This window comes from Impatiens glandulifera, chromosome 1 (genome assembly GCF_907164915.1).
Source record: "Impatiens glandulifera chromosome 1, dImpGla2.1, whole genome shotgun sequence".
In the NCBI taxonomy this organism is placed as follows: Eukaryota; Viridiplantae; Streptophyta; class Magnoliopsida; order Ericales; family Balsaminaceae; genus Impatiens; species Impatiens glandulifera.
Genome location: NC_061862.1, coordinates 12,762,295 through 12,788,078, shown reverse-complemented (window position 1 = coordinate 12,788,078; position 25,784 = coordinate 12,762,295). Strand labels below are relative to the sequence as shown.

At 35.4% G+C, this 25,784-nt stretch overlaps 1 protein-coding gene across 2 annotated transcripts; it reads right to left on the bottom strand.

Annotated features, from left to right (window-relative positions):
* Positions 1–1,277: 1,277 nt before the first annotated feature.
* LOC124920907 (beta-carotene isomerase D27, chloroplastic) lies at positions 1,278–3,930 on the bottom strand. 2 transcript variants are annotated; one of them, XM_047461488.1, is made up of 8 exons: positions 3,711–3,926; positions 3,530–3,619; positions 2,547–2,648; positions 2,372–2,471; positions 2,185–2,276; positions 2,016–2,096; positions 1,875–1,943; positions 1,278–1,708 (listed from the first exon to the last, which is right to left on the bottom strand). In XM_047461488.1, the coding sequence occupies exons 1-8, from the start codon at positions 3,888–3,890 to the stop codon at positions 1,568–1,570; spliced, it is 855 nt and encodes a 284-aa protein (XP_047317444.1). In that variant the 5' UTR covers positions 3,891–3,926; the 3' UTR covers positions 1,278–1,567. The 2 variants fall into 2 exon arrangements, with proteins under 2 accessions (XP_047317444.1, XP_047317445.1); XM_047461489.1 differs by lacking the exon at positions 1,875–1,943 and having other exon boundaries at positions 3,711–3,930.
* Positions 3,931–25,784: the final 21,854 nt, after the last annotated feature.

The window sequence follows — 25,784 nt, the reverse complement described above, 5'->3', positions numbered from 1 at the left end:
TAAGACGGGGTAAGTGTTCTTCGGAATGATTTTTTTATTTAATTATTATAATTTTTTTTCTTACTATTAGTTTTGATCGCATCTTATTTATGAGACTATCCATGAAAAAAATCATTTTAAAAATATTTTATATTTTGCATTTTTTTACTTAATTATTTTTAATATTATATTTAAAAAAAATACATGTTTTATCACAAAAATACATTCAAATTAAATTTTAAACATAAAGTCAAACAATTTTAAAATGTGTCCAATCAATCTTAAATGATTTTTTTAAGCTATTGATAGTAACTCAAAACTAATACGCATATTAAGCACAAGTATATCGACCATAAAAGAACAAAAAAACACATGTGTTATCCCAATCCTCTTAAAATTGATTTAAAAGACCTAAGGGTAAATATGAAAACATAAATAATTTCTTCATTTTAGTCTACAAATTTTACTTTCTAATTTATTATATTAAACTACTTCGTGCATTTATATGAGATGATATAAAAAACAGTGAAAAAAATTACGGTAAAAATGTGATAGAATTTTAATTTTATTTTTAACCGTTTTAAATTTATGTGCGGGTGAACTCACAATCCGACCTAAGTATACATTACTCTCACATATATATATTCAAATTAATCACAACTCTCAACTCGGCAATCTGGACATTTTAAAAATTAAGAATCGTTATATATATAGATTAATTAGTTAAAAAGTTGAACTTATATTGTTAAAATGTTCTGCGTAATTAAATTTGGTGTTAAATTAGAAATATAAAATCTTATTAGCCTAATTGGTTAAAGTGTTGTATTTGTTTTGTTAGGCTGTAAGTTTAAAACTTATATACAGCATTTTTAGTTTTATTTTAAACCGTTTTAAGTTATTGGCAGGTCAATTCACAATTCGACCCAAATATACATTTACTCTCACATATATATATCTAAATTAACCACAACAACCCGACAATCCGGACACTTTGAAAAAATTAAGCATCATTATATATATTATATATATAGAGATTAGTTAGTTAAAAAGTTGAACTTATATTTTTAAAATATTTGACGTCAAATTTAGTGTTGAATTAGAAATATAAAATCTTTTTTTGTAAGTTTGAAACATACGTATAACATTTTAAATTTTATTTTTAACCGTTTAAATTTTATGATCGGGTCAACCCACAATTCGACCCAAGTATCAATTACTCTCTTGATTGGGTTTTTTTCATTCATGAATATTATATTTACGTCTGATCATGTTTTTCATGAAAAAAAAATCATCAAAAATTAAATGTGAGCAAATTTCTACAAACAAGAATTTTCCTATGAAAGGAATACAAAATTTACATTGTTTATTGCAGTTTCATTGAAGTTTTTTTAATTATTACATCTCAAAGTAAACATATCGTACTAAATCTGGATTCAAGTCCTTTGATGGGGGAGTAACAATATCTATAGAAACTCTAGATGAACAAGAGGAGGAATTGCATTCAAACCATTTCCCCCCCTTAATATTTGCTTCTACTTTAACCCAACCATTGAAGCTATAACATCATGAAGTTGGCCTCGACGTATGTTCATGCTTTAGAACATTTCCCTGCTATGGTATCTCTGCCAATTATCTTTTTGCGAAGATTCACATTGGGACATATTTCCAGGCAAGGCTCCTTGAAAATGACATCATCTTCAGGTTGTGGAGCAACAACCCCAAACTTGAACTGCCCATTTATATAAGTAAAATTGAGAGATTGTTATGGAGAATGGTTGAAGGCAAATAAAATTTTAATTGCAGATGTCAAGTATGTAGAAAGCAAGATCACAGTCTTCACAGAGGAACAGATTTAGGGGGATATTTTCAACCTAAAATTGTACTCCAGGATTTACCTGGCAACTGTAATCCTTGAAGTTCGGCTCCATAAGTACAGGAACCCCCATGCATTCCCTGAAGAACGTCTAAATGGACCACAAATCGAGATTTTAAACAAGAAAATACATACCAGTAAAAAGTTGTGCATTATGACTGACCTGTGTAGGGAACTTGCACGTGTTGAGGCAAATCCCCACACATTTACTTTCCTCAAGGTACTTGCACTTCTCGACATAGACCTAATGTAAATAACTCTACATGGTTACATAAAACTATCAACAGGAATAACAAGTTACATCATCATTTTCATAAAATAAGAGTCCTTACCCCACTATTCCATAATGTTCCATCTTCAAAATCAACTGAATTAACTGCACAAGAGCCCATGAGCCATTGACAAGATAATGCAGTTACCCTTGCTTCAGATTTCAGATTACAGAATGTCAGTTCAATGAAAAGAAGAAAAGAACCATAAGAGATCAATCAATTATTTTGCAAGAGAATTCCAACTCACCAACCATTACAGCAGCTATTTTCCCTCCTCCTATAGGAGCTATAAGAATTCGGTAAAGCTCTAATAGCAATGGAGGAAACAAGGATCTTAATATTCGTACCTGTCACAAGCTACAAAATTGGTCAAAAAATGGAAGCGGACAGGAAATAATACACCAAGTGAAAAATAAGAATACCGCAGCTTCTCTCGTTGCAGAGTTACTTCTTGCCTTCATGAGATGAGTTGCAACATCAATTAGACCATCATATCCAGCCTTCTCAGAATCCCAACCAACCTCCTGTTTTTAGCCCCCCTTATAAGAATAAACTGATTAGGGTGATTTCCATAGCCAGATTAAAGAAGGTATTAAGAAAGTAATCTTATTAGTTTTTCTAACAAAAACATTAAAATGCATATTAAACCTCTACTGCACCATAAAATGGATTGTGTGCATGAATGTTGAACATGCAAAAGCCTGAATGGATAACTAAGCCACCAATACCCACACACAATAAAGTTATGCTCATATTGGTAATCAAGAACAGGAAACAAGAGTCATCAATTTATCTTCTGAAACAGAATTCCTATGTTTGACAAATTCAATCTTGATATTAGAGCTTGAAAGGAAAGACTCCCGATCAATCAAAACCAAAATATTTCAAATATATTACTAGGTATCATTACCACGATTAAGCTACACAAATTGAATAACACAACGTGGAAGTGGGGAATTGTACCAATCTACATTTCGAAACCACCTTATGCAACAATTGAAGAAAATCCAGGAGTACTGTTGTGATGGAATTCTCATCCTGAATGGATAACTCAGCCACCAATACCCACAAACAATAAAGTTATGCTCATATTCATAATCAAGAACAGGAAACAAGAGTCATCAATTTATCTTCTCAAACAGAAGAATTCACAGTCTTCATAACAACCAAATCACCCTAAATGAATCGAGTTACAAAACAACTAAAGAACAAGACACACGGGTTCTCCACACAATACTTTCCAATGGACTTCTGTTCCACCAGATAGTTCTCTCAACAAATTTCTCTTGTTTTTTTTTTTCACTAGAATGCAAATATGAAGTATTCATAATGTTTTCTCCCTAGAAGTACTATTTAGCATCACTATTTGAAAGATTAATGACAGAAGACGTAACATATGATTCACCTGGACCATCTTTTGCCGGAAGACGCGGAGAAACACTGCATCAATGACTCCTGGCGAGTATTCCCGCTTGGTATCCTTTTCGCCGACAACCTGAAGTAGAGTCAATTTTGCAGGAGAGGTTCCATTGTAACGGAGAAAACTCACAAGAAATCGGAAGGATGGAAAGCTTGAGAATTGGCACCTTGTTCGGACGATTAAGGGAGCAAGAAGGCTGAAAATTAGAGCTTCGCAATCTAAGTCTGTGTTTAAAGAAACGAGTGCAATAGTTGATTGAACTATAATTAGAAGCAGAAGAAGGTAAAATGGCAGTAGTCGCCATGGATCTGATTTCTATGTATATCTTCTTCGGCTTTACAAACATAAACTTGTGTCCGGAAAGATAATAGACAGACAATTATCTTTGGACTATCATGTCTTTTTCCTATCCCATGGTTATTTTGCTATCTTACATTGTTTAATTTTAAGATTTTTATTTTATAATATAATTTATTTATGTTTTTTAAAGAATTTAATTCATATATTTTAAATCATATATTAAAAATTAATTTAAAAATAATACAAAATAACATTTATAAGTTAAAATATTGTAAATATTAAATAATATGACAAATTTACTAGTATTAAAATATTCAAACTCAATGAGGTAACTCAAGGGACAAGAGTGGTTCCTAATAAACTAAATGTTGCGAGTTTGATTCCCATTTAAAACGACTTAAGTTAAAATGAGTTTCATGGTTTTGGACAAATGAACACAATTACATATTCTACGATTTCATATGATATTATGATGCTTATCTTGTTGATTCTTTCTCTTGTTTAGGTTATCCTTCTCTTCTTTGTCTTGACAACAAGGGTCCATCATGCATTATTATGTCTTTCAATCATATAACTTTTTTTTGGCATCAAGATTATGCAGAGCCGGCTTTGAGAGAGTTCACGGGTTATGGCAGCTCATTTGATAAAAAAATTATAATATTTAGTTAAATTTATTAATTGTTTTAACATAAAAGTATGTAACATAATTATTTAAGATGAAAAATTATTTTTTTTAAATTTTAAAATAAAATAAAATTAGGGCATTCAAATACTTTTCACGTTCTTGGGGTCAGCACTGATTCTATGAATACTATTCATGACTTTTTTTTTTTTTTTTTTATCTAAATGGACAACCCACTTTCTAACTTAAATATATCGGGCATGACAAACACATAGATAAACATCTAGTTATATTAGTCACTCATTTCTTATTTTATTTACTCATTTCATATTTTATCTTTTCAATGATTCATCATTTTTTTAATCATTGTTTTGCGTTTTTATTTTTCAAAATTTAGGGTGATATACATAGGCATTTATTATGCATACACATATTTACATAAATATAATGTACAAGTTTGTGAAGTGACTTCGTTTTACCATCAACAAATCTTGGGTTATTGATTAGGATTTTTATGACTATGATTACTAAGGGTAAGAGAAAACATACCCACCGAAAAAGGGAGCTAAAGACAACAATGTAAGTAGGTATATCCTTTCAATTGAGACTTCAACACCACCATCATCACTCCAAACAGGCCGTTCATAATAGAAGAGGTGATTCATCCCGTGTTTTTTCCTAGGTAATTAAATCTCACAACATCATCTCTCAAGCATAAATTACCAAGTCTTGTTAGCACATCTAACACATAAATATAGATGCATGGATGATATCGCACGATGAACACCTCATACTATCTACAATCAAGAGCTACGTGCTCAAATGGTGAAGTACATGCATGTCAAATCAATCAAGTTCAAGTTATGTATCCTCTCACTAGGTTTTTTTTTTTTTTTTTTTTTTTTTTTTTTTTTTTTTTTTTAAATATCATGTCAAAGGTTAACCAAAATATTTGTTTCAAGTTAAGCATCACAGCCCAAAATAGAGTCCTCAGTTTTTTTACGTCTTAAAAGACGACCTAAGACGACCTCTTCTCAAAAAGGTTTTCTTAACTTGAATTTCAAATCTCCAAGTTTAACCTCCCTCTCAAATCCCGAAAAACAGGGGATAAGGATGTTGGGCCTTTGGGTCCAGCCCAATTAGGCATTTAATAAAATAAGCAAAATCTAAGAATGCTGCTCATTCTATCACTTCTAGAGAGAGAAGCCATTCTGCAAAGAATAGAAGAAACAGAGGAGAAGAAACAGAGGAAGAAAAAGAGAAGGAGACAGTAGATCTCTCACATTTTCACCTTCAAGTTCCAATTTCTTATTGTCTTATATCTAGACTAATTTGAGTCTGAATGAAATTGGTTTTCTCTGTTTGTATACCTCAACTTTGGGTTTAAAGTTGAGAAGAACATTTGTATCCGTTTCTTGTTTATAGTGAAATTTGCTGGTTGGTCCCGTGGTTTTTTACCCTCTAAGTTGAGAGGGTTTTCCACGTAAATCTGGTGTTGTTTTGTTTTGTGCTTGAACTTCTATTTAGACTTGGATAACCTATGCATTTACCCATATCACATTGCTAGATTACAGTATAAAAGTAATATTCGTTTCAAAATTCCCAACAAGTGGTATCAGAGCTGTTAGGTTTATTTTGAAGAGTGTTTTTGTAGGTTGAGATGGAAGGAAATAGCACAATGATTAGGTTGACAAATAATAACTGGCAGATTTGGAAATCCAAGATGGAGGATATCCTTTACTGTAAAGACTTGTATGAGCCGGTTGAAGGAGATAGTGCGAAGCCAAAAGATATGTCTGACAGTGATTGGACAAAATTGAACAGGAAAGCAGTTGGCACAATCAGACAATGTCTTAATGATAGCGTGTACCACCATGTAGCAAGTGATAAGAGTGCACATGAGTTGTGGAAGAAGCTGGAGTCATTGTATGAGTAGAAAACAGTAGGTAACAAAGCGTTTCTGATTCGAAAGTTAGTAAATCTGAAATTTAGAGAAGGTGCAGGTGTTGCTGAGCATTTAAATGAGTTCCAGAGCTTGATTAATCAATTGTTAGTGATGGAGATGACCTTAGAAGATGAGTTGCAAGCTTTATTGCTCTTGGGATCATTGCCCAACAGTTGAGAGACATTGATTGTGATAGTCAGTAATGCAGCTTCGAATGATGTTCTTACTATAAGTATAGTTACTAGAAGCTTGTTCAATGAGGAGACAAGAAGGAAGTCAACTAATACAAATAATGCACAGGCCCTTGTCACAGAGAACAGGGGAAGAGCTGAATACCGACAATAATCAAGAGGCCATAACAAGTCTAGAGGCATATCAAAATCTAAGGGAAGACAGTGTTATCACTGTGGTAAAGAAGGTCACATGACGAAAAATTGTAGAGCCTGGAAAAGACTACAAAATGAAGACAAAAATCAGAAGAAAGATGATGAGATTAGAAATACCACAGCCACAGTAACTGCAGATGATGTAGTCATTCTTTCTTGTGAAAAAGAACAATATCTACATGTAGAAAGTCACCAATGAGTTGAGTGGATAGTTGATACAGGTGCTTGCTATCATGCTACACCAAATAGAGAGTTCTTCATGACTTACAAGGCTGAAGATCTTGGTACAGTGAAGATGGGTAATACTAGTCACTCGAGCATTGTGGGTATTGGTGATATTTGTTTGCAAACAGAGCTGGGACATCAGTTAACACTGAAAGATGTGCGACATATTCCTGATTTGCGTCTAAACTTGATATTAGGTGATGCATTGGACAAAGATGGATTCAAGCATTACATTGGTAGTGGAGAATGGAAGCTCAACAAGGGATCAATGATTGTAGCAAAAGGGAAGTCGTGGAACTCCTTATACAGAACCCATGTGAAGATACTCAAGAATAGGTTGAATTAGGGATGGCAATGGGTACCCATATGCCCGATACTCGTGGGTACCCGATAGTCGGGTTCGGGTATTTTAAATCGGGCATGGGGTCGGGGTCAGGCATGGGGTATGAGAGAAGATACCCGATCGGGTACGGGGTCGGGGATGGGGAGTGTGTGAAACCCAAACCCGATACCCGATACCCGATTATATTAATATAATAAATAAAATGTTTTTTTTATTATAGTTTAATGTGACATTTCAAATATCTCATTATTACAAATATCATCATGAATATTTTGCTCTTATCCATACTCCACTCAAACATTATTTCTTTATATTCCCATAAAAGACATTATTTCTTTATATTCCTCAAAAAATTATTTCTCTTATAATCTTCAAATTTTCTTTTAATAACAAGATGTATTTCAATCTCAACACTCTTCATATTCAATCTTTAACTTTCTTTTAATATTCATTATATTTTCTTCACTCTAGCACAACCAAGTTCTTATTTTTTCAAGATCTTCAACATAAATACATATATAAGTAATGTTTTTGTTTATTTTTTTAACATTCATTCTAACTTTTCTTCACTTTAACAACAACAAAGTTCTTATTTCTTTCAAGATCTTCAACATAAATCAATATTTTTTTTTACATTTATTCTAACTTTTCTTCACTTTAGCAACAACAAACAACAATTTTTTTTTTCAAGATCTATAACATAAATATTTAGGTAAGTAATGTTTTTGTTTATATTTTTTAACATTTCGTTATTAATAATTTTATTATTTATTACAGTTATTATGTTTCTTTTTTTTCAAGTTCTACAAATTTTAAGTTTTTAATCGGGTAATGGGGTACCCGTCGGGGATCGGGTACCCGATGAATCGGGGATGGGAATAAAATTAGATATACTCGTCGGGGTCGGGGTCGGGTAGTAAAATGAAAATCGGGTTCGGGGATGGGTACTTCACTACCCAGAGGATAGGGTACCCGTTGCCATCCCTAGGTTGAATGCAGTACAAGCTGAAAGCTCTTTAAATTTGTGGCATCAACGTCTCGACCACATGAGTGAGAAAGGGTTACGAATTCTGGTGAGGAAGCTTCACATCCCCTCAACCAAAGATGAGGTTATGGATCTATGTGACTACTGTCCATTTGGTAAGCAACACAAAGTCTCTTTTAGTCAAACATCTCAGAAAGAAAACAAAATGTGCTGGACTTAGTTTATTCTGATGTGTGTGGTCCTTTTGAGGAGGATTCATTGGGTGGAAATTGATATTTTCTAATATTTATTGATGATGCATCTAGAAAGGGGGTTTATTTCATGAGAACGAAAGACCGGGTATTTAATTACTTTCAAGAGTTCCATGTCATGGTAGAAAGAGAGACAAACAATAAGTTGAAATGTCTTCGCTCTAATAACGGGGGAGAGTATACCTCCAAGGAGTTTAAAGCATATTGTGTAAAATATGAAATTCGACATGAGAAAACAGTGCCTGGAACTCCACAACACAATGGTGTGGCTGAGAGAATGAATCGCACCATTATAGAAAAGGTGAGATGCATGTTGAAGATGACAAAGTTGCCAAAACAGTTTTGGGCAGAAGCAGTTCGCATAGCTTGCTATCTCATAAACAGGTCACCCTCTGTTCCTTTGAAGATTGAAATACCAGAAAGAGTATGGTCAAAGAAGAATATTTCATACTCGCATCTAAGGGTGTTTAGATGCAAAGCATATGTGCATATTTCAAAGGAGCAAAGATCCAAGTTGGATGATAAAGCAATTCTATGTATTTTCCTTGGGTATGGAAATGAGGAATTTGGGTACAGATTATGGGACCCAGAAAAAAAGAGAATTGTTAGATTCAGAGATGTTGTGTTCTTCGAGGGTCAGAATGGGATAAATCCAGAAATCATTGAGAAGTTAGAGAGAGTTGATGAATCCATAGAACTCATACCAATTCCTTCACATGTATAGTCAACAGTAACAGATGAAGATGAACATAATAAAGAAGCCACTGAGGAAACCTCTGATATGAATGGTAGTAATGATGATGAGACTGTTTATGATGTTCATGAGCAGGGGGAGCAACATCATTAAGAGGAGCCAGAAGAGCCCCCATTAAGAAGGTCTGAAAGAGAGCACCAACCTTCTAAAAGGTACCCTTCTTCAGAGTATATACTATTGACAGAAGAAGGAGAGCCAAAAAGTTTTCAGGAGGCACAAGTTCATAAAGACAAAGCTAAGTGGCAGAATGCAATGAAAGATGAGATGAAGTCATTGCAAGAGATGGGCACATATGAGCTAGTGGAACTTCCTAAGGGCCGAAAGGAATTGAGAAACAAATGAGTGTTCAAGCTAAAGAGAGATGAAAATGGAGAAATTATGAAGTACAAAGCTCGACTTGTTGTAAAGGGTTTTGGACAGAAACAGGGCATCGACTTTGAGGAGATTTTCTCACCAGTGGTAAAGATAACTTCCATTCGTACAGTGTTAGGTCTAGTAGCTAACTTAGACCTTGAGCTTGAGCAACTTGATGTAAAAACTGCATTTCTTCATGGTAACTTGGAAGAAGAGATCTACATTGTGCAACTAGAGGGTTTTGAAGTGAAAGAAAAGGAGAACATAGTTTGCAAATTGAAGAAGAGTTTATACGATTTGAAACAAGCTCCGAGACAGTGGTACAAGAAATTTGATTCTTTTATGATGAGTCATGGGTACCAGAGAACCAAGACAGATCCGTGTGTTTACTTCAAAAGATTTTCTAATGGAAAGTTTCTGATCCTTTTACTTTATGTTGATGATATGTTGATTGTAGGACATGATGCTGAGAAAATAGCAATGTTGAAGAAAGAGATGTCCAAGACATTTGATATGAAGGACATGGGCCAAGCACGTCAGATATTGGGAATGCAGATTACTCGTGACAAAGGCTAAGAGACTTTGGTTGTCACAAGAGAAGTACATTAAAAGGGTGCTTGAAAGATTCAACATGCAAAGAGCAAAGGAAGTAAGTTGTCCACTTCCTAGCCATTTTAAATTGAGCAAGAAGATGTGTCCATCAATAGAGAAAGAAAATGATGAAATGTCAAGTGTTCCATACTCCTCAGCTGTAGGGAGTTTGATGTATGCAATGGTTTGCACTAGGCCAGATATAGCGCATGCAGTCGGTGTGGTAAGTAGGTTCCTCTCTAATCCAGGAAAATAACATTGGGAAGCAGTGAAGTAGATTCTTAGATATCTAAGAGACACTTCCAATTTGTGCTTGAGTTTTGGAAATGGTGAAGCTGTGTTATAAGGTTACACAGATGCTGATATGGCTGGAGATCTAGATCATAGAAAATCCACTTCGGGTTATGTGTTTACTTTTGCAGGGGGAGTCGTGTCATGGCAATCCAAGTTGCAGAAATGTGTGGCTTTATCAACAACAGAAGCATAATACATTGCAGCAACTGAAGCTGGTAAGGAGTTATTGTGGATGATTAGATTTCTCCTAGAGCTTGGTATGCAACAAGAAGATGCAATTGTTTTCTATGATAGCCAGAGTGCCATAGATTTGAGCAAAAATGCTACATATCATTCCAGAACTAAGCATATTGATGTAAGGTTTCATTGGTTAAAAGATGTAATAGAAAACCAACAGATGAAGCTGAAGAAAATCCACACGGATAAGAACCCATCAGACATGTTTACAAAGATTGTCCAAAATACAAGCTCGAGCTCTGTTGTCGGCTTGTCGGCATTAATACCAAGTGATGACTTGAAGGTTGGTGTGCCTCTCTCCGTGGGCTGGAGGGGGAGATTGTTGGGCCTTTGGTTCCATCCCAATTAGGCATTTAATAAAACAAGCAAAACCTAAGAATGCTGCTCATTCTATCACTTCTAGAGAGAGAAGTCATTCTGTAAAGAATAGAAGAAACAAAGGAGAAGAAACAGAGGAAGAAGAAGAGAATGAGATAGTAGATCTCTTACATTTTCACCTTCAGGTTCCAATTTCTTATTGTCTTATATCTAAATTAGCTTGAGTCTGAATGAAATTGGTTTTCTCTGTTTGTATACCTCAACTTTGGGTTTAAAGTTGAGAAGAACATTTGTATCCGTTTCTTGTTTATAGTGAAATTTGCTGGTTGACCCCGTAGTTTTTTACTCTCCAGGTTGAGAGGGTTTTCCACGTAAATCTGGTGTTGTTTTGTTTTGTGCTTGATCTTCTGTTTAGACTTGGATAACCTGTGCATTTACCCATCTCACATTGCTAGATTACAGTATAAAAGTAATCTTCGCTTCAAAATTCCCAACAAAGGAATCAAAATGGAAAGCATTACTCAATTTTTTAAATACAATTTTAGTCAATTAGTTTATTAAGTCCCTAGCATACATTCCTCTCAAATCTCGTAAAACGGGGTGAGAAAACAACTCACTCAAGAGAAGAGAAAATCCATACAATTTGTTTATGAGACCTCGCCATCCAAGTGTAGGGCTAGTGAGATGAATCTTTTGAATCCTGGAGATGACCGCCATAAAATTCCTACTACTTCGAGGAGGCAAAATCATTTGTAAGGACAATGCTTCTCAGCATGACTCAGTCAACTAGGGTTTTAAATATAAGTCTTATATTTCTTATTGATTCGAATACAAATATTAATGATGTGATTTATATTATTTGCAGTAATATTTTCTAAGAGTCTCACATAAGCCTGAGATGAGAAACTGAATGTAGAACTTAGGAAAGTAGACATACTTGATGTTAAGAATAAAGCAGAATAATCACACTTTTGATTAACTAACTATTCTCATTTGACTGAATCTTTAGGAGCGAGAAAAAACAACATAAATGGAAATATAAATGACACAAGAACACCAATAATTTAACGTGGTATCAAATCAAGGAGTAAAACTACGAGACTTTCGTCCAAAAGAAACTTCACTATAATCAAATATTAAACATGAAATAAATGAAGATAAGAACTAAACAAAGAATAGATTTTACTATCTCTTTATAAGTGTATGCTAGATTCTCTTAGATGTGTTGTTGATAATGCCACTTTCTCTAGTTTTTATAGCAGATTGAGGACAACTCAAGAGTCTTTTTCTAATAAGACAATCATGCCCCTTATTTAACACAAATGGACTTCTTAAACAAGCTGGTGTTTTTATTACATAGTTGGGAGCCCAAAAAAATAACCCAACAAACACCCCATCACAACTATAGAAAGGTTGTTATCAAACACGTGATTGAACAACAAAACTCAAACTTGCCTTTTGGTAGTGCTTTGGTCAGCATATTAGCGCCATTATCGTATGTATACACTTTTTATAAAACCAACAACTTTTCATCTAGAACATCTCGTATTTATTGATACTTCACATCAATGTGCTTCGATCTAGAATGAAATCTTGAGTTTTTCGCAAGATAAATCGCACTTTGACTATACAAAAAAACACGTATTTATCCTGTACAAATGTAAGTTCAGATAATAATTTCTTAACCCAAATTAATTATTTACAAGATTTAGTTTCTGCAATAAATTTAGCTTTAGTTGTTGACAACATAACACTTTTTTTAAGCTTGGATTTTCAAGAAACATGTTCCAGTAAAAGGAATCAAATAACTAGAAGTGGATTTTTTCGAATCAACATCACTTGTCATATCAAAATCGGTATAACCAACTAAATTCGGACTCTCATTTCTAAAGAAAAGTCTCAAACTTTATGTACCTCAAATATATATCAATATTCACTTGAAAATTTCATAATGTTCTTTTCCTAGATTGGAAAGGAACCTACTCACAATACCAACGACATGATCAATATATAGTCTTGCATAAGACTTCCAACAGAAGAACCATAAGGAATATTATTCATATATTCTTTCTCATCATCGTTTGAAGGACAAAGTTCAGAGCTCAATTTAAAATGTGTCGCAAGATGTGTGACAATACTATTGGCCTTCTCCATATTGATTATCTGCAACCTTTTTTTAATATATCGTTCTTGAGACAATTTCTTTGTCTTTCTATCATGACTGATTCTAATTCCAAGAATATGATTCGCTGGTCCAAGATCTTTCATCGCAAAGGACTCCCATAAGTTTTGTTTCAACTTATTAATTCTCACAACATTTGACCAACAATAAGCATGTCTTCAACATAAAATAAGTAAGAGAATAATAATGTCATTAAGAGACAATTTTTGCACAAACACACAATGGTCGAAAGTAGTCTTCTTATAGTTGTGTTCTTTCATGCTTGTACCATTGTCGTGGAGTTAGTTTTAAGCCATACAAGTTTTTCTTCAATCTAAAAACATAATTCTCTTTATCCTTAACCTTAAATGCATTATTTTGATTCATGTAAATCTCTTCTTCTAAATCATCGTGAATAAATGTCGTCTTCACGTCCATTTGTTCAACTTTCAAATTAAGACTAGCTGCCAAACTCAAGACAACTCTAATTGAAGTCATTTTAACATGGAAAAATATTTCATCAAAATCATTTCCCTTTCTTTGACTAAACCTTTTAATAACTAAACGAGCTTTGTATTGTGGAGCTGAAGTATGTTCATCTTGTTTTAGTCTATACACTCACCTATTTTTCAAAACTTTCTTTCATTTTGGTAATTCTATCAAATCAAATGTATGATTGTCATGTAAAGATTACATCTCATATTTGATAGTATCAACCCATTCTTCGTTTTTAATAGCCTCTTCATATGACTCTGGCTCCCCAAGTCTGTCACCAACGTATATTCATTATGATAATATCTAGTTGAAGGTTGTTGATCTTTCGTAGATCATCTAAGTGGAATTGTAGGTAATTCATCTTGCTCATTACTATCATTATCCATGTGACCCTCAACATCATCCTCTTGTACCCGATTTTCTATTGAAATATGTGAATCAGATAAATGAACTTTATCTAAGTTTATCAACTCACCCTTTTCCCTTCAACTCATCATCTTTAGCTTTATCATTTTCTTCAATAGTATCATCTTCAAAGAAGATAATGTTACGACTTCTGACAAGTTTCTTTTCAACTAAATCATACATTATGTAGTCGAGCTCATCTTGATCATAACCCAAGAAGATGTATTCACAACTCTTCACATCCAAATTTGATCTTTCATCCTTTGGATTGTGAATAAAGCACCTTCTTCCAAATACTCGTAGGCGATCTTAAGAAACATGTTTATTTGTCCATACCTTATTTGGAACTTGACCGTCCAAAGTAATTATAGGACTCAAATTAATAACATGTATCACCGTGTGTAATGTTTCACCCCAAAACGTTAGAGGAAACTTTGTTTCTAAAAGCAAGCATCTAATGCTCTCAACAATTGTCTTGTTCATCCTTTCTGCAAGGTCATTCAACTTATGAGTCTTTGGAGGTGTCTTTTGGTTTCTAATCCCATATTTTTTGTAATATGTATCAAATGGATCACAAATACTCACCACCATTATAACTATGAATGCACTTAATCTTATCTCTTTCAATAAGAGTATGAAATTCCTTGAATTTGTTTAAAACTCCATCTTTAATTAGTTTTCAAAACATAGATCCAAAGTTTCCTAAAATGATCATCAATAAATGTTACAAAGTAAAGATCACCACTAATAGTTCGTACCTTTAAAGGTCCACAAACGTCTGAATGCATCAATTATAAGAGATTTAGGAGTTTGTTTTTCTAAAGGACAATTAGAACAATTCTCCAAATCTGTCTCACTCAAAACCCAAAATAACATTTTTCTTAACCAGTAAATTCAACCTCTTTTCGTTAATGTGACCAAGTTTTTGGTGCCATAACTTTGAAGCTTCTTTATTTCGTACAACATACACATTATCTTTACTTATCAAATATTGCATTAAATATAAATTTAAAAACTTATCTCCTCAAGCTACAACGAGGTTATCTTTTGAAAGTTTCCATTTTCTAAAACTAAAAGAGCTTAAAAAACCATCATCATCAAGCTTTCTAGTTAAAATCAAATTTAACCTCATGTCTAGAGCATGTCGAACATCTTTAATCAACAACTTCACTCATTTCTAGATTCTAGGAAAACATCATCAATACCAATAACCTTACTTGACGACATTATTACTCATCTTCAATACTTCAAAATTACAAGAAGTATAAGATTTAAAGAAATCTTTCTTTGGCGTAACATGTATGACAACTCCTATGTCAAATATCCAAGTTGATTTATCACATACAAGGTTAATTGTATTCTTGTCGTGAACAGTAAAGAGATCATAGGTATTTGCTGAGATGCGATCTTCACAATCATCTGTCTTTTGCTTAGATCTGTTCGCTTCATTTTTTAGTTTGTAACAGTTTTCCACAATAGTAACATTAAAATGTCTTGTATTTCGTCTTAGACTTGTTCTGACTCTGTACGAATTTGATGCTGAAAGGACAACGAGATCATTTACCCAAGTTCTAGTGTGAACCACATCCACCTTGATTTATTTCACGTTCCTTAAGAACTTCACATCGTGTGGACCGAATAACACAAGATTTCCGGCGTCTACAACATTTGCAACCGAGAAAAGGTTCTTCTGAATTCCTGAAATGTGGTAGACATTCTTCAGAGTAATAGATTCTCTTTTGTCGTTTTCAATGACAACCGATCCTTCCTTTTAACTTCGTGAACCGAGTTATCTACCGTGACAATGCCACCGCCTCCATTATGAACTCGACAAGAACACAAAATCATCTCTAGATCTCATGTTTACCATGAGACGTATCTATTTGCTTTCCATTCGAAATCAACACATCGACATGAAAAACTTTGTCCCAATCCTCTTCAACACGCTGGTTAGACTTTTCTCCGAGATTTGAACTAGAAAAAAGTTCCATCCAAATTTACTCGACAATATCTCTTGAAATGTCTAGTCTTGCTGCTCCTGAAACACTTAAGTGGCGTTTGAAGAGGCGTTTGAAGAATCCTGACATGTTTCTTCCTTCTTCAACTGTCCCTTTTTCCAACTCGATTTCTTCACAAACAACACACTATTTGACTCCTCCTTTATACTCGTTCCATCCATTTGTGCAGCCAACGACTCTTGAGATGACAAGAGATTTTCAAACTCCTCGAGTGAAGATTGTTGAGCCCAACCTTGAATCGATGTGATGAATGATGTATATTCGGGTCAAAGTCCTCGAACAATATGCCTATTTGTTTGAGCTTCTGAGATTTTCTCATTTGGGTTCAATAAAGAAATTTTTGAGCATATGTTTTTTACCTTAAGAAAGAACTCCGAGACAGATCCAATTTGCTTTGCAGCTGCCAACTTGTTTCAAGCATCTAGAGACGAGCCTCGTTCTTCTTGTTGAAAAGACAATCAAGCGTTTCCCAAATCTCACGAGCAGATCCATAGCCGATGATGTGCTCAAACAGATTGTGGGAGATTGACCTCTTCAACACAAATTCTGCCTTCGTATTGAGTCTCTTCCGCTTCTTCGATACTTCTGCATTTTCAGCAACATCCTCAGGAGCTATATCATCATCGTCTATGACGATGTCCCACAAATATTCCCCGACCATGTACGATTCCATACAGGTTTTACATATCTGGTAGTTTGACTAATTTAACAACTCCAAACTAAGTCCAGCTACACGACCACCAATTTCCATATCGAATAACAACAATACCCTCTTCACCAATTTTACCAAAGATTTGATATCATATAACGAATTCACAATCAGGACTTCAATGATCGAACTGTGAAGAAACTTATTAGAAAAATGAGTAAAGACTTTAGAGAATGAAAACAACCTTGAATGAAATTCTGTCTATTGAACTTGTTGAAAAAAGAACACTATTACAAACTTATATAAAGTAAAAACAAAACTTAGACATTAAACTAAGAGAAATGAAGAGTCTTATTTATTAGATAAGACACTTAGACAATCTAATAGACTCTTGAATAACAAAAAGACACATTAATTATTACTTTAATTTCTAACAAGTGTTGTGGTGAAGGAGAGTCGAAACAGGTTGAAAATGAATTGTCAAGTGATGTGTTTTGGTTAGTTAATGAGATTTCACCTCTTCATACAAATCAGAATTCAACATTTGTGTAACGTTTGAAGAGACTCCTCCAAGTATTATTAATAAGTCTTATATATATTCTGGTTCAAAATAATATTATAAGTCGAGAATCTACGCAAATCTCCTCGTCGACGTCATACTCAAGTTCTGCAATGGATTTTTTCTCGAAAACCTAATGAATTACAGGGTGTCTCGACAATGGGATGTAAATGTAAATCATTTATCACTGGAGAATTGACCGGAGAGACATGATTATAAAACTTGGGTATAGACAAAAGAGGAGAATAATGCTCAATATTCACCTAAGAGGAATACTCCTTAACCTTAACCATAACCAGACCCTCATTTGAGACTCAATACTTGAGTAAGAGGAGTCGAATATAGCATATTATTATTTTTGCAAGCTCTTATAACCTTCACATTATTACTCTTTTTCATAAACACAACCCTCATCATTAACTAGGGTTAAGGGTTAATGATGGTTGAAATATTTTCTTTTCAAACTATAAAATAATAAAAATAATTTTATCATTTGTACGTCAAACTAAATTCAAAATAGTAAGTTTTAAATGTGATTTTATCTTAATCTAGATATGAATGATCAACTTATGAAATTTGTGTTTTCTTATGAAGTAAAATGTTTGGACTAAGAAAGTTAGAAACAAAAAGTGAGAAAGCATTCTTCATGTTAGTTGGATGTTGAATTTTTTTGTTTGTTTTTTTTATTAAACTTATTATATAATTTTTGATAAAATTTTAAATACAAAGAAATTATAATTATTCAAACATTTAAAATTTCAAATCATATATTTTTTCAAAAAAATCCAATAGAAATTTCAAATTACCCAATATCAAACCAGCTCTTGCAATTCTTGTTTAAATAATTAAGTAAAGATGTCCTTGAGGAGTTAGTTAGGAGTATCTTTTTGACATTCTTGATTAACAAAGAGTATATATATAATAGATCATACTGAAGATACAAGATCTCCATATACATCCATACTCCAAAGATCATTCAACTTCCTGGTACATGCTGCAGTGGCTGCCTAAAGAAGAACTTCAATCTATGCTCACCGTTTGTTCCTAACTTTCTTTTGTAAACTCTGATCTATTCTATACTCTTTATTAATCAAGAATGCCAATAATATACTCTTAACTAGACCTTTCTTTATGTTGAAGGTTCGTTCTGATTATTTTAAACAAGAACTACAAGAAACAGAGGGTTTTTCCATAGCTAGATAACTAGTACATTTGAGGATTACGCAATGAGGAGAAAGCTCAAAGACGTGAACTTGCCGGTATATAAAGCTAAACCCTGTTGATTTATTTCTAACTATTGTCTAATTAATTAATGATATCCTTTTCAAACTTGTGAGAAAAGAAGGACCCTCTTAGCGATTTGCCAGATGATGTTCTGTACAATATCATTTGTATGATAGACATGAAAGATGCAGTGAAGACAAGCATTTTATCGAAAAGATGGAGAAGTATCTGGACTAAACATGTGGTTGAACTCGAGTTTAACCATGTTAATATTCTTGGACTGAAATTTATCCCCAGAGAGGAAAAAGATTTTAAAGAATTTGTGGAAATGGTGGACAATGTTATGAAGCTGCGGTGCAAAGGAATGAAAGAGAAGATTAACTCTTTTTGCCTTCAATTTCCATTGGGAAAGAGCTATTTTCCATTCATAGATAAGTGGCTCAAATTTGCCATTAGAAGAAGAGTTGAGACCATTGATCTTGATTTATCCTCTCACCTACAATCAGCACCAAGATACAACTTTTCATTGCTTAAGATCGTCTCCAATTATGAGGAAAAGACACTGAAGCATCTACGACTCACTGATTGCAATTTTCGTGCTCGGTCAAGTTCCCCATTGTTTGGTTCACTCATTTCTCTTCACCTAAAATCTGTAAGCATATTCACTCCTCAACTGGACAAGGTTCTAGTAAGTTGTACATTACTTAAAGAATTAACTCTTGATACATGTGTTACAAGACACAATTAAAAATATCAAAGGGCTGAGAATCTTACACGTGGAGCTGCTGAAGCCGTTGGATCTGGAGAGCAACATTATCTTTTCTTTCTTTTTAAATAACCATTTGGTTATTCTGTTTTACCTTTCTGCATTTATTTCCCTGTACTGTTTATCATTTTACAAAGTGGTCCCTAGTTTGTTAGGCCACCTCAGCAGTTAGTTTGTAACCAAATTAAGAGAATCTTCTGAGCACTATATACTCAGATAGATTTCTCACGTATGGAGTATGTTGAATGTTATGAGCAGTAGCTCTTTCTTTTATCTCACCTCCTCTCTATCACAACCCTGATTTCTTCATCTTCCTGGTGAAGAACTACCTTCTCTTCCCATCTTTTTCTAGTAACTGTGTATCATTTGGTATCAGAGCAGTCGATCTTCACGATGGTCGAAACAAGGCATCAATCGGATAACGATTCCCTGCGTGTATCGGTAGAGTCAATGAACCAGACGATAATGGAAGTACGTAAATGGATGGAGACTAAAGTCGGATACATCGAAGAACAATTACATACCTTGGCAACTAAGGATAACGGTGATCGTTCGGAAGATGGTGCAGGGTCTTCACGAACAGGTGCGCCAAGAGATAGGCCGTATGTTCCGCCTACAAGACTCACGAAAGTTGATTTTCCTAAATTTGATGGAGTGGACGTTGAAGGCTGGATTATAGCGGCAGAACAGTTCTTTAGAGTCGATCACACCACAGATGCAACTAAGGTGGAGATCGCTCCTATTCACTTCTCGGGGGATGCTCGAAACTGGTACGGGTCGTTTCTGCAAACCAGAAATCAAACAATAGCATTAACTTGGTTAAATCTCAAGCAGTCGCTGCTTCAGCAATTTGGCCCATCGATTTGTGATACCCCAATCAGGCAACTGATGAATCTGAAACAAACCAAAACTGTTCAAGATTATAATCTAAGGTACATGACTATTTCTCAGAAACTTATACACATGCCGGATGAATATATATTAGACTGCTATCTAAGTGGTCTTAGAGAAGAGATCGCTAACTCGGTACGGCTGTTGCAACCTCAGTCTCTAAACGATGCTATGGCAGTAGCCAAGGTTCAAGAAGCCACCTACAAATCATTGATGAGTAGTGGTTACTTATACAGTCCTAGTCCACCAATCTTACCCACACCCTCTTATCCGAAACCTACCTTGTCTAATCATCCCAAACCATATCACCCTAACCCCTCTTACTCTTACTCTTCCCCTTTTAACCCAAATCCCAGACAGAGGTATATGCAACAAATGGATCCTAAAGTTCTTGATGATAGAAGGAAGAAAGGTCTCTGTTATACTTGTGATGAGAAATACGATTCCAATCACAAGTGTAAAGCCAAGTTGTTTATGATACTAGTGAATGAAACGGGAGAAAGTGAGAACATACCTGAAATAACTGAAACCGCTAACCTGAATACTCTTATGTCCACGCCGAACTGTGAAGAACCTTCCATATCTCTCCATGCCTTGTCTGGATCGAAGAACTATCAAACCCTGCGAATTCTGGGAAAGATTGGGCTACTATCAGTTGTTATTCTCATAGACACTGGTAGTACTCATAATTTTATTAGCAGTAGGGTTCTCAAAAACATTCACCACCCTATTGTTACAACTAAAGCTCTACAAGTAAAGGTAGCTGATGGATCAAACCTGGTAAGTGACCGTTGCTGTCAAGACTTGAAGTGGACCATGAACGGTGATGAATATACAGCTGACATGCGGGTGTTACCTATGTCCAGTTATGACGTGGTTTTGGGCATTGAATGGCTTATAACCTTAGGGCCATCATCATGGAATTTTGAGAAACTCACATTGACTTATGAACGAGAAGGGAATATTAAATGCCTGCAGGGAATTAATCAAACAAAGATCAACATAATGGAGGGTAACAAACTGTCTAAACTACTGCAAAAAGGAAATATGGCAGCACTAGTACAAGTAAGGAACTCACTTGATGAAGGAGGACAATTCTTTGCGATTGCTGCTGTGAGTTTTCATGAGGCCCCTAAAGGCCTGGCTGAAATTTTGGCTTCGTTTGAAGACCTATTCCAGAAACCCACCGAACTCCCACCAGGCCGGGACCATGATCACCAAATCCTTTTGAAAGCAGGTACAGAACCAATATGCTTAAGATCATATCGTTACCCTGCATTACAAAAATCCGAAATTGAGACAATGGTGGATGAAATGCTGGAAAAAGGAATCATTCAACATAGTCATAGCGCTTTTGCCGCACCAGTTGTCTTAGTAAGAAAGAAAGATCTATCTTGGAGGTTGTGTATTGACTATCGCCAACTAAATGCAGCTACAGTCAAGGACAAATTTCCTATTCCCATCATCGAAGAGTTACTGGAGGAGCTTCATGGTTCTAAATTCTTCTCAAAACTCGACTTGCGTTCGGGCTATCATCAGATTCGTATGAAAACGAGTGACTGCCACAAGACAGCATTCCGCACACATGAAGGATTGTATGAATTCCTGGTAATGCCCTTTGGGTTAACTAATGCTCCATCCACTTTTCAGAGTCTGATGAACTCTATTCTTAAACCGTTTTTGAGAAAGTTCGTATTGGTCTTCTTTGATGACATCCTGGTATATAGCCGCACTTGGGAAGATCACATGCTGCATGTTACTCAAATTCTGGAGATTCTAAGAACCAACACCCTGTTCCTCAACCGAGAAAAATGTGAATTTGGATGTATCCAGATAGCATATTTGGGACATATCATAAGTGAAGAGGGAGTAGCAGCTGACCCTGAAAAGCTGAAAGCTATGGAAACCTGGCCACCTCCTACGACGATTAAACAACTCAGAGGGTTCTTGGGTCTTACGGGATATTATCGTCGATTCATTCGAAAATATGGATTGATAGCAAAACCATTAACAGATTTGCTAAAAAAGGGGAATTTTAATTGGACTGAAGAAGCAGGGCTGGCTTTTAAACACCTCAAGCAATTGATGATGTCTCCTCCTGTTCTAGCATTACCTAATTTTGCTATTCCCTTTGTAGTTGAAACAGACGCTAGCGGAAGTGGAATTGGAGCAGTACTAATGCAGGAAAACCGTCCTATTGCATTCATCAGCAGATCCCTTCCAAGTGATAACAGTCCTTCTTCAACGTATGAAAGGGAGTTGTTAGCCCTCACATTTGCTGTCGAGAAGTGGAGACCCTACCTGCGATACAAACCATTCGTAGTTAAGACAGATCATGAATCACTCAAATATCTGCTGGAACAAAGAGTACAAACACCCGCCCAAGAAAAGTGGCTTTACAAGCTGATCGGGTTTGACTTTACAGTACAATTTAAACGTGGCAAAGATAATGTAGTTGCGGATGCTTTATCTAGAAGGGGTAATGAAGTGCAATGTGCGGGTATTTCAGTTTACCATTCACCAGTCATCCAGAGGATTAATGAAACATGGGCCACTGATCCTAATCTAATTAAGATCATTCAGGAAATCCAGGAAAATGAAGAAGTTCATAAGGAATTTACCTTCATAGATGGTACGTTGAGGAAAAATGGTAAGCTGGTGGTGGGCTATGATCCTGAGCTTCGAACGATACTCATTGCTGCAATGCATTCTAGCCCGACTGGTGGTCACTCAGGTACTCTTGTCACCTGTAAAAAACTGCAATTGGCATATTATTGGGCAGGAATGACACGAGATGTTAGGGAATATATTCGATCATGCGATGTTTGTCAAAGAAACAAAGGAGAAACACAGGCTCCAAAGGGTCTTCTACAACCACTGCCTATTCCTAATAAATTCTGGGAATCAATATCTATGGATTTCATAGAACACTTACCTAAAGCAGGGGGAAAAACAGTGATTTTTGTGGTGGTTGATCGCTTATCCAAAATGGCACACTTCGTGGGTTTACACCATCCTTTCACAGCTAAAAAGATTGCAGAGGTGTTCTTGGACAACGTCTTCAAACTCCATGGAATGCCGCTATCAATAATAAGTGACCGAGACAAAATCTTTATTAGCATGTTCTGGCGAGAGTTCCTCAAAATGCAGGGTGTGCATCAAGCCCTTTCTTCAGCTTATCACCCACAATCTGATGGTCAAACGGAAGTCGTCAATCGCTGTCTGGGAACATATCTGCGTTGTATGGCAGGACAACGCCCGAATCAATGGGATCAATGGCTTCCCCTTGCGGAATGGTGGTACAACACTAACTTTCACTCAGCCACTCAGGTTTCTCCTTTCGAAGCTATATATGGGTATAAACCCCCAATTCATACACCCTATCTAGCAGGAGATTCTCGAATTGAGGAAGTAAACCGCACCTTGTTGAATAGGGAAGCCACCCTCCAATTGCTCAAGTTTCACCTGCAAAGAGCCCAAAACAGAATGAAACAGATTCATGATAAACATCGAACAGAAGCAAAGTTTTCGGTGGAAGATTGGGTTCTTGTTAAACTTCAGCCATATCGACAACTTTCTGTAAGGAAAACATATCACAAACTTTCCCCCAAATTCTTTGGTCCATTTCGTATAACAGAACGAATTGGGGAAGTAGCCTATAGGTTGGATCTAGGGCAGGAAGCTAAAATTCATAATGTTTTCCACATATCACAACTGAAAAGTTATCATGGAACACCGAACAGGATTGAAGACATACCTAGTTTGGTGGTTCCAGACTGTATCCCGGAAGAAATTCGAGCTGAAAAACACTTGATGAAGGAAGGCACTCGGCGTCGTCAGTTGCTCGTTAAATGGTCAGGCAAAGAAGAAGAAGAAAACTCCTGGGAGGATGCTGAGACGCTGGCTATGGAACACCCTGAGAAAATCCTAGAATGGGGGCAGACAAGGAAGAGGTCGGTGAGACTTCGTTGAGGTCAACGAAGTGTTGAAGAAGAGGGTATTGTTACAAGACACAATTAAAAATATCAAAGGGCTGAGAATCTTACACGTGGAGCTGCTGAAGCCGTTGGATCTGGAGAGCAACATTATCTTTTCTTTCTTTTTAAATAACCATTTGGTTATTCTGTTTTACCTTTCTGCATTTATTTCCCTGTACTGTTTATCATTTTACAAAGTGGTCCCTAGTTTGTTAGGCCACCTCAGCAGTTAGTTTGTAACCAAATTAAGAGAATCTTCTGAGCACTATATACTCAGATAGATTTCTCACGTATGGAGTATGTTGAATGTTATGAGCAGTAGCTCTTTCTTTTATCTCACCTCCTCTCTATCACAACCCTGATTTCTTCATCTTCCTGGTGAAGAACTACCTTCTCTTCCCATCTTTTTCTAGTAACTGTGTATCAACATGTTGGAGTCTGACCAAAGTGACAATCGACGCTACTCTTTTGAAACATTTGTCCTTGACCAACTGTTTTAGACTTAAGGAGATTGATTTGATTCGTGCCCCAAATCTCGTTTCTCTTCACCTTAAAGATGTATTCATAACCAGTCTTCAATTGAGGAGGTTTATAGAACGTTGCCCGTTACTCGAAGGATTAACTTTGAATAGCTGTTCTCAACCTACATATCTGAGAATTGGCGATTCAGAGAACAACTGTACTCTTTTGAAGCATTTGTCCTTGATCGGCTGTTATAACCTTGAGGATATTGATGTGATTCGTGCCCAAAATCTCGTTTCTCTTCAGCTTACAGGTGTAATGATAACCAGTCTTCAATTGAGGAGGTTTATAGAACGTTGCCCGTTACTCGAAGGATTAACTTTGAATGGCTGTTCTAAACCTACATATCTGAGAATTGGCGATTCAGAGAACAACTGTACTCTTTTGAAGCATTTGTCCTTGACCAACTGTTTTGACCTTAGGGAGATTGATGTGATTCGTGCCCAAAATCTCATTTCTCTTAAGCTTAAAAATGCAATGATAAGCAATCTTCAATTGACTAACATTATAGAAAGTTGCCCGTTACTCGAGGAGTTAACTTTGCATTCCTGTCATAAACTCACGTATCTGAAAATTCTCGAATCAAACAACAGTCGTCTGAAGAGTTTACACTTGGATAGATGTTACAATCTTCAGGAGATTGATATTTGTGCCAACCTTCTCCATACACTTGAATACAATGGATTTTCACAATGGTTCTCATTTAAGAAATCCCCGAGACTGGTTAATGTTTTTATTGGCGGAGAAGTATATCTCCCGGATGGGGATGAACTTCTAATTACTACAATAGCTCGTGATATTCCTTCGATGGAGAATCTAATTTTAGCACCGTATCATAGTTTAGAAGTAAGTTTGTTTCCCTGTTACCAGTTTTTTAACTAACAAAACAAGTACTGTTATATGATCATCAAGGTATATATTGTTTCTTGTTTGACAGTTTTTCCATATAAATGATCCCGAGCCTGTAT

Bases quoted from the DNA above. Each gene is read 5' to 3' on its own strand.
- LOC124920907 (XM_047461488.1), bottom strand. From the start codon at position 3,890: ATGTTTGTAAAGCCGAAGAAGATATACATAGAAATCAGATCCATGGCG. The intron at 3,620-3,710 runs GTGCCAATTCTC...ACTCTACTTCAG, and splicing joins CCCTTAATCGTCCGAACAAG to GTTGTCGGCGAAAAGGATAC. The intron at 2,277-2,371 runs GTGAGTTGGAAT...TGAAATCTGAAG, and splicing joins AATAGCTGCTGTAATGGTTG to CAAGGGTAACTGCATTATCT.